The sequence below is a fragment of the Necator americanus genome, chromosome V, assembly GCF_031761385.1.
Source record: "Necator americanus strain Aroian chromosome V, whole genome shotgun sequence".
Classification (NCBI taxonomy): domain Eukaryota; kingdom Metazoa; phylum Nematoda; class Chromadorea; order Rhabditida; family Ancylostomatidae; genus Necator; species Necator americanus.
Window position 1 is genome coordinate 9,796,876 of NC_087375.1, and position 9,987 is coordinate 9,806,862.

Genomic DNA, 9,987 nt, shown 5'->3' on the forward strand with positions numbered 1-9,987 from the left:
TTCACTGTATTTTTGCAAAATCACACTGGATATTTACGCCGAGTGATGGACCATAGTTTAAAAATCACCGTGAGATCCTTAAACCAAAGCTCAATTTAGACTTCCCAATGTTTACACACATTCGGGACATTTTCACGTCGCTAGAATTATCATACATCTCTAACCTATTGCTACTAACCAGTGACAGGCATCGACCAGTCGACTTGCGTTATTTCAGGTCTCTTTTATCACAAAGTAGAAGAAACCCGTAGATTGATCGGCACTATGCGTTTACGGGTAGTTTCGCAGTTTCTTTCAAGTAAAAAAGTGCAATTGTCAATTTTTTTGTCCTATTCAAGGCAGAGTATCACGATTTTGACGTGGTGCGGAACCAACAGCGGAAACGTAGAGTTCGGGTAGTAATTTGCGGAACCCAACGTGGCTTTGCTCAACCTTCCCTAATCGTCGCAAAAAACGGCGTGAGAACCGCTTTTGTTCCTACGAGAAACGTTAGGACGCGCTTCTATGTGCACGTTCCGGTTCCTTCGGCAGCTTATTCTTTTGGTGAGAAGACATCATTGATTTTTGAGCGCTCGCGCTTGAACGCAGCGCGTTGCAGCTGAAATCGTCGTCAAAAACGAGGTCTAAACGGAAACCCCAAGGAAAGCGTAGAGAACAAACTACAAATTACAATCAAAATTACAATTAATAATAATTACAAATTACAGATTACAAAACAGAGCCTGGTCACGCTCAATTGCCCCTACTCGTCCTCAAAAGCGGCGCGGTAACCGCTTTAGTCGCTGCGAGATATTTTAGAACGCTCACCCTTGTGCATGGTTCGGTCCTCAGCAGCCTATTCATTTGTTTCACTTGAATAGGCTGCTGAGGGCACCGCATTGATCTTCGACCGCTCGCTCGTGGACGCGGTGCGTGCGCAAAGGCGACGAGTTACAACTGATTTTGTAGGAAAGAAAGTCGCATCGTCGACGTCGTTTTTTTTCTAGGACTAAGGGAAATGGGCGGAAAAACGCTGAGTTCCGCAATCTTCTTCCCAAACTCGACGGCTTTGTTGCGGATTCCGCACCACGTCAAAATTTTGATACGCTGCCTTTAAAGTATTATTGCCAAAATCCATTAAAAAAATACATTAAAGTAGTTGAAATAAATGGCTATTTATTCGAATAGAAAAAAATAATAATCAATGAGGAAAGTGGACGGATACGGATGAAAATTAAAAAAAAAAACTCATAAAAAATACATTAAAAAAGAAATCTTCTAGAATATAGGCAGAGAGTGATATTTTGCTACGAGAGAGCCACAATTAGGGGAAATTCTTTAACTGGACGGTCATGATTTGCGCTTTATTGGAACAGAGCACATGGAAAAGAAAATGTCAGAGAAGTAGGGAACTGCATGCGTCGCGACTGATGCGGCGCGATTTATCTCAGATGTAGGAATTCTAAGCCGACTGTACGTGGATTGTACAAGGTTAGTAATAAAAAAATTCTATGATTAATCATCGAATAAATAAAGGAGCAGGTTGAAATATTATCGAAGAAAAACTTTATAAGATTCTATTGACAGGGCTGGCGTACTGAGAGATATGTCGTGGACAACGGCAATATTCTCCGTCAATTCCTGAAAAATTATATGAGCAGGAATGTGTAACGGCAGAAAACAAGAGCTCATCTTACCTGGCTCACCCTCAACACCAACCGCACCGATTTCACCATTCTTGCCAGTTTCTCCTTTTTCTCCTGGCGCCCCTCGTTCACCGATTGGTCCAAAAGTACCATCACCACCATCTTCACCATCATCACCCGGTGGTCCCATAATCCCTTGAGGACCTTGTGGTCCCTGAAAATTCAAGTTAATTTTCATTTAATGACTGAGAAAAGTTAGCTCGATCCCCCAATCACCTTTGCTCCGGTCTTTCCTTGACCTCTAATTCCGTCCATGCCAGGTGAACCAGGCGGGCCAACTTCCCCATCTGGTCCCGGAGCGCCATCCGCCCCAATCGTTCCTGTATATAGGGACAAATCTACTTCTCCAAACATTAGTGATTATGATCTTTATTTACCTGGTATGCCTGGAATGCCACTTCTTCCGGGAATACCGGCTAAGCCTCCAGGTCCTCTTAAACCACGAGCACCTAAAATTGAATGCAAATTGGGTACGTGTAAAATTGAAGGAAAGTGAAAGAAATGAAAAATTCAATTTCTCTAAATCTTGCACAGTTTCTCCGAAATTTGCAAAGGGAAACTAACCTCGTTTTCCAAGCTTTCCTGGAGGTCCTCGCTCTCCTTCAGGGCATGTTACACAAGAGTTTAGAAGTGGAGTATATTCGACGATGTCGTCAAAGTCCTGTAATATTGATGTACAAAAAACGTATTAACTACGAGAAGGCTGTCATCTGGCAATGCTGTCATCCTATAACAATTCTCAGAGTTCTCAGCCACAGTGGACCAATTGTACCATATGTCCATTCTAATGATTTTTTTTCCTAATATAATCCAGTATATTGCCAGAAGCCCATCCTTTTTAGCATCACTTAGTTCATATTGGTAATCAATATTTTGCCTGTGCTTCATTGATGAATTCGAAATTCATCCTGAATTGGTATACAATACAATTGCTGATGTCTTGTTGGATTTTCAAAATCGAGAAGTGGATGAATTTTTTTTACTCCAGTTCGTGTATCTTTTACGAATTCACGAACAATCGATGTTTTCAAGGGGAGAAAAAGGAATTTGAAAAAAATCTGAGTCTCGTTTTATAGCTGCTTGAGTTTTGAGCATGTTCCATGCATTTTATATTATCTGTCCTATAGTCTATCCAGAGCTGAAGCACACTTATTGATTTTATTGATTTTTTTCCAGTAAGTAGCAGTAGAGATAGTTGACAGTAAGGACCACGCATTCAAAGATGACAATCGTCCGCTAAAATTCTCCACATGAGCTGTGACGTGAACCGCGATAACTGCCACTTTATTGTACAGTATCATTCGGTGTACTGTAGATGAGTGACAGAATCGTATGTGGCCGTGAGAATTCCCTATTAATTGGAAATCTCTATTCACAGTGATTGATTTGAAACGGAATCTTGTATAGTGATAGAACATCTGGACAACAATGTGTGACATCTGCATACCATTGCAACGCACGCTATTGACAATTCACATTAGGAGGAGCGATGGTGAGAATAAATGAGGAGTGAATTGAGGGAAATCCAACGAATCCAAATGACTATAGTCTTACCAGAAAATTTCTTTTTGTTGGGGAGGAAAAACGTCTAAAGTACTCCTATGATAGAAATGAGTTGGTTGAACATCTAAGAAGTCCAAGGTTTGCAGCACATGGAATTTTCTGGATGAATAATTTTACGGAAAACGACGGTTTTTACATCTACTAAGTTTTCTGTGTATAAAGAATGAGTCCCTTCATGCATACCCTAAGAAACCTCATAATTCATAAAAAAAAATAATAAGATCCTTAATTTTCAAGTACCTAGCTATTGTTTGTATTGAGAAATAAGATTAAATCTTTAAAAAAATCTTAGCATTCAGAAAATCTTTACCTGTTGCTCTAGCATAATATTGTGATCTTTCGGTGCGGCCCCTATTCACTACATATTTTTACATTTTAAGAATTGTGGGAAATTTTCTTATTTAAGTGAAAATTTATCTTCCAATCATTTAATTATTTATTATTCTAATTAATTATCTAAATAAATCAGACGTTTCTCATTTAATTATTCTACGTTAGCGTAAGTCGATCGCTTTCTATTCCAGACATGGCAAAAGTTTAATAGAATTTCAGATATCCTACACTTCATTCACGTTTGAACTGAGAACAGGATCACCAGAGTTTCGCGAGCTTTCACTAGGAAGAAAGAGTTCTCAATTAAAAAAAAATTAACTTGAATTTCCATCTTAGTGATATTTTATCGTAAGTGAAGAAGATGAAAATTCTTCTTCTGATTTTTTATTTGTGAACTCGTGAAATTGCGATCATTATACTACATAGAATTCGTTCGGCGCAGATCGTTACGCTTTTCCTTCAAGTTAAAACAACTTCGCATTTTAATGGGTACCTTTTCGTATCTTCCCTACGATCGCTGTTTTTGACGCGACTTCCGATTATAAATGGAAGATTTATTCATCTGAGCTGTGCAACAGAGTGTAACAGAAAGATTTCTTAGCGATTGCATAAAGAATGGAGTCTATCCGTTCCGGAAATTAAAGGCATCGCTTGCCAAATAGCAAGCCAAGAATTTTGATACGACGCTGGATTGTCTTTGGGTGGAGGTAATATTCACGGGAAGAAGAATTTTTCCAGAGAAATTTTACTTCTGGGGAAATTAAAAAAGGTGCTTTGATCAAACCGAAATGATAAAATTAGATTCTGGTACCATTACCTTTTCATACAAAATTCATGTTGTTTTATCTGTATTTCTAGTTTTACCTACGCTTTTTCAAGAGGCCAATATTTTTGCCGCATCCTGTGATATTTTTTTTTTATGTGAAATACTATTTTCCTTTCTGGTTGTCTTTTGGTGAAATCATTTTGCTCCCGGAGGTTTTGAAAATGATGCAAAAAAGTTGTGATATTGTGGAAAATTGGATGTGAGACAAAAAAAGTGACAGGCAACACTTATCAACTGATTGTCATTGCTTTGGACCGATCGTTTGCAAAGCTCAGTTTTGTTTTTCCCTCATTCTCGTACCAAGATTGAGGAATTTCAGCAGAATTTAATGAGCAAACTATCACTAGTTGCGCGCCCTACGCTAACAGACGACGGCTTCTAAAAAAATTAATATTAAGCGTTCATTTTATTATTTAACGAAATAATCAAACACTTTCAGCACTAATGCGTCCCTTAATTCTGTCACTACCAACATTTAGTTGCGATTTCGTGTTGTTCAACTTTGTTTACGAGCAGAGAAAATCATGCGAATTTCATGTGACCTCAGTTAGTATCAATGAGAGCTGATTTTGATTTTTCCGAATCTCTTGGAAACAAAACAAAAACATGCGAACTGGAATGGTTCACTTCCCCGGACTAAACTTTACAATTATTAACTGAATATTGAATAACTGAAAATATTTACGCAAAAAAATTTCACTTTTCTTACCTTCCCATTGACTCCTTCAAATCCAGCATCACCATCAATTCCATTCATTCCCGGAGTACCCTTGGGGCCTTCAGGGCCAGGCGGACAGTTGTTTGTCAACGAACATTCTAAAAGAAGGATGTTGTTGAACTTGTTGGTGGGATTGTCGGGTTTATTGCAACGACACATTTTTCTCTTACTGCATTCTGGGGCCTTTTTAATGGCTTCTACTTGTGCACCGTATTCAGTCGATCCGCCATAACCTGTGGAACTGTACGGGTTGGATTGACTACTCGTTGGATTTGCGTTCGGGAAACTGAAATTCAGAATACGCTTGTGTTTCGTGAGTTTTTCCGTATTCAGTTGCAATGTAGAAAATAATGCTAGAAAAGGTGTAGCTCACCTGGAAGGAGGCGAATATGAGTAAGTCGCTGAGGCGTAGCCGTTTATGGGACCCTAAATTGAGTGCTTTAATCTCTCTTAAACTTTCACTTCTATCAAAAGGAATACACCACATCTCTCCGCGACAAGAAAGGGCTGAGTGTGTGGATTACGGGTATGAGCGTGATTGCACTGAATTCCCCCTAATCGTTCCGAAAAATGGAATGGGAAACGGCCCACCTGTACGAATTTTCGGACGAGGCACCTCACGACGTCGCTGCTGTATGCGCGCCGTCTACTTAGCAGCATATCTATTGCATTTGATTGAACAGGCTACTGGAGAAACCTCATTTGTTATCGTTCGCTCACTCAGAGATGCGGAAAGTTTGTGTGCGGGGGTGTCACGTTTCGAGGTATCTCGTGGGGAAATTTGCCCTCGGAGGCCTTTCACACCTTGTATTTCAAGACGACTAGGGGGAAAATAAAGCTCACCTTCGTAATTACATCGCTACACCCTATCTTTTCGGGGAGACGTCCCAACAACGTCAATTTCGTGGGTAGCTGCCTCTAATATGTTTACTTTCTCCGCAATCATCTGAGTTAATATCCTCTAACTCCTTATTCTCTATAATTCAACCTCCTGCTTTACAATCCAAGGTCTGGAGTGAGTCGCCAGTGCCACATACGATTGTAATTTTTTTTTTGGCAGTTAGTTTGTTTTCAGAAGAAAAAACTTATATTCAATATTATATTTATGCAATTAATTGCATACCACGCTATCCGTTCCCGGCTGCTGATCAAGACCGCCTTTGGATTCTTCGACCTGTAAAGAAGATTTTTGTAGGGGGTTGTGTGTTTGAAATAAAAAAATCGTTATTATTTCTGTAACAAAGTGTTCAAAAATAGCTCTAAGCCGAAAACTCTTCGCAAAAATGACGTACATATCCATCACGAGTGTTTATCGATGCCTCACGTTCGATCGGTGAAACGACTACTCTTTTTCGGCTGATCCCTATAGCTGACGCTGTCGACAACCTGTGCAGCTTTCGAAGTGCCTGTAAAAACAACAATGGACGATCAGCGCTTGAAATCCATACAAGAGCAAACTGTATATTTTTTTGCTCAAATTACGATCCCGAAAAATTTTAGCTGATAGGAATCTCCAAAGCTTTTCTTGATATTTGAAAAGGTGTCAGAGGTCCCCAGAAAGATTCCAAGAAAGGCTTGGAGTAATGTTATTTATGTCTCAACTAATGTACGGCGGAATACTATGCGACTGTTCATAGAAAGCTGATTGATAGACTTTGCGTCTGATGTGTGATAAAAACCATTCAAAATGCAACTAATGATCTGACTAATCAATAGGAGCTTTGCTGCCTCTCCTGATGATTTGACGGATCTACCCTTAATCCGATTTAAAAGCATCAGCTCATAAATCTGGGTGGTAGGGGTTTCAAATGGGTCGCATATAAGATGCGGCGCGTGCACAAGGCTGGCGCGCTCCAATTGAACTCTTTGTAGGCAGCGCTCCGAAACGCTCAACGCCACATCTTCCGGGGCGTTTTTTATGGCAATTAGGAAGAAATGGACGGAATCACTCTCTTCCCCATAATCTAGGACCTCGCATAGGCAACCCCCAAATGGGAACCGCACCACCCCAGATTCGTGCGGTGATGCCTTTAAGAGAGTAGAAGTACATAGTAATGCTATGCAGCATAGTAATATAGTATCGTTGAGATATACTTTACTTTAAATTCTCGTCATCGTTTCCTCATATTCAAGTCCTTCAAAAAGTGTTCTAAGAATATCGCTACGACTTAACTTGTCACATCTGAAGCTGTTTCCATGAGGCTTACATGCAATCGTTTAGTAGAGCCCCAGACGACGACGTAAACACTTCACAGAACAAGGGATCTTTTGTTATATGGAGGCAAAGACGAATTTTATAGAAAATTGGAAGGATTTCTTCCGAAAAAAAAGAAGAAAAAACCTATCGACGATCTTACCGCTGGAAATTCAAACCAGCATGAGGGGTAAAGCCTTTTTTAACTATTAACCCTGTCATAAAAAAAAACAGAGAGAACCCGCACAAACATTGAGTAATAGCTAGATTATTTCTTTATCTTTGGCATTTTTAAAAAAGAAAAAAGCGCAATCATGGACATTTTCTTCATATTTTCACGCCGTTTGTTTTAGCAACTGAGTCAAACAGAAAAGTGTGACTGAAATTCTCAGGTGTTAGCCTCTTAACAACAACAACAACCAACTCAAAATTAATGTAGAATAATAAGGTAATAAATAAAGTGAAAGCACGTTAAAAAGTTGTGAATTATGAGACAAAATTAAGAAAAACTCTTGCGAAGGGAACGAATGTGAGTTTCAGCGTGTGCGATGCTACCGTGCGGATAAAAACAGGTAGTAGGAATAGCATCTTTTTGTTTGCCACCTATTCCTCACTCTATTCTTGAGGACATGATTTAAGGAAAATTATTTCTTCTTAGAGAACGTTTAACTATAAACAAAATTGGGTACATACTTCTCTACGCTCGCGAATAATCGAAGAATCCACGTTGAGTTCGCGTAGAATTTTCCACGATTTAGTACTCTGCTCCTGCAAAATTTCAAAGAGATTGTAAAAGTAGCAGAGCGGAAAAATAGTGCGTATAGAAATGGACATACATCAATATCACGGTTTACTTGAGAAATACAGCTTTCTACATTTTTTAGCTCATCTCGGACAAGAAACATCAGCAGCAAACATCCACCAATCGTACAGAAACTTGTCATAGTGACCATTACCAAGGAAGCATGGTTTCTTACAGTAATCCAGAATTTCATAGCTCTGAAAACAAGTAACTTGTAGACAAAAAAAAATTAAGAATGGACTGGAAGAAAGAAATAACGACAGGAGTATGGACATTATTTTTGACTAGTGGATACGTAAGGCGCAACGTTTGTTCTATTATTGGATCGGAGATGTGTGTCCGACACAGTAGGTGGGCCGTTTACGATTTCACTCGGACACGGATCTAACATCCGAAAGCCACACCTAACATTTATGGATGTTCCGGAAACCATTCGATTCTAACGGTAAACGATAGAATGAACAAGTGGAAAAATTACATTAGATGAGTTCAAGGTGTGATTTATACTTTTTGAAGATTATTCACACGCAATTTTATGCGTCCTGCGAAAATTAACTTTTTTTTTGCAAAATGAAACCGTGTGTGTTAAACCTAGAAACTTACATCAAGAATTACAAGCGATTTATGAATTACCACCATGTATCCATGTTTGGCCTCGTTGGTCGATTTTGTGGATTTATGAATGTAAACGACCATCCACAACAATTTTTACGATGATAATTGCGATATGCGCCCATGTATGTACATAGATCCCGCAATCTACAAACTGCAGTTTAAAGGCAACCACTAATAAAATGTCCGACTACCTCATGTATGTATGTACTGGATGACTCCAACAAGAACGTTTAGGAAAGTGTTGAGCTAAGCAAGTCATAGTCTACTCGTAGTGTCAAATTAAATAAACTTGTTCAGGAGAACAGAACACTATCCTCTTATTAAAATTTATTCTTATTGCGTTCAAGGTCCCAAACCGGTTAATCAACCGCTTATATACAAAATACAATCCAAGATGTGTATACCGATAAGCTCCGAACATAAATATAACCACAACAACAACAACAACAACTATTATAACATATTCAATCGATCAAAATTACAAATTATTCTTTCGTCGATTTGGACAAATGAAGAATAACAGTGTACACCTTTTCTGTGAATCAAAAAGCAAGAAACATAAGCGTTTTTTCAATCACATTTGTTCTGGTCCACAATTTTCAAATTTTTTGAATAAGTACTTTTTTTATTGATTTGCTTGAACTGTGGCCAATATTGGTATTGATCTTTACTAGCATATTGGTTACTTCTTGCTATTTGATCTTTTGTATACGACTCAATAAATATGTGTAACAAGATGGAAACTACAAAATTTACCACAATTGTCAATGGAATTTTTAAAAAAAATGTCTGTAAAATAAATTTTAAAAATTAGCAAAAGCCTTGTGGACAGGAAAAGAAGGTGAGTTACGTACAATCATTGCGTTAATTTCCTTGAATGAAAATTTTAAAGACCAAATTACAATTACAATTGCAGTGTAATGTGACAATGTATTCGTGAGAGAAAAAGATGAGTTCAGCTTAGTGGCCGTTCAGGCAAAATTTGTATCGTTTCAATCCTAATGACGACCTAAAATTTAGTTGATGCCTGTTTTCCTGTTAACTTTTTTCTTTTTTCTAATGATTAATTCGTTTTTGTTTCTTTAATATGACTTTCAAAGCGCTGATGATATGGAGAGCAACTCCAGTTTTGGTATTTTACTGAGTATGAGTCAAGTTTGAGAGGATATATCCACTCCAAATCGTTACGGTCTTTTCAACCATTTAGATATATCCTGTTTGTCAATCCAATTGTGTCCAATTGACCAGTCT

General features: G+C 38.4%; 1 protein-coding gene across 3 annotated transcripts; it reads right to left on the bottom strand.

The window, feature by feature from the left end:
* Window positions 1-1,546: 1,546 nt before the first annotated feature.
* RB195_013435 (uncharacterized protein) lies at window positions 1,547-8,554 on the bottom strand (the record flags this gene model as incomplete). Of its 3 annotated transcripts, XM_064203244.1 has the most annotated exons (12): window positions 1,547-1,620; window positions 1,677-1,839; window positions 1,902-2,005; window positions 2,063-2,134; window positions 2,250-2,346; window positions 5,117-5,223; window positions 5,296-5,411; window positions 5,499-5,551; window positions 6,249-6,299; window positions 6,418-6,531; window positions 8,013-8,087; window positions 8,156-8,263. In XM_064203244.1, the coding sequence occupies 12 exons, from the start codon at window positions 8,261-8,263 to the stop codon at window positions 1,547-1,549; spliced, it is 1,134 nt and encodes a 377-aa protein (XP_064059123.1). The 3 variants fall into 3 exon arrangements, with proteins under 3 accessions (XP_064059123.1, XP_064059124.1, XP_064059125.1); XM_064203243.1 differs by lacking the exons at window positions 1,547-1,620; window positions 1,677-1,839; window positions 1,902-2,005; window positions 2,063-2,134; window positions 2,250-2,346 and adding exons at window positions 4,951-5,043; window positions 8,526-8,554 and having other exon boundaries at window positions 8,156-8,318; XM_064203242.1 differs by lacking the exons at window positions 5,117-5,223; window positions 5,296-5,411; window positions 5,499-5,551; ... (2 more) ...; window positions 8,013-8,087; window positions 8,156-8,263 and adding an exon at window positions 3,559-3,573.
* Between the last annotated feature and the right edge of the window lie 1,433 nt (window positions 8,555-9,987).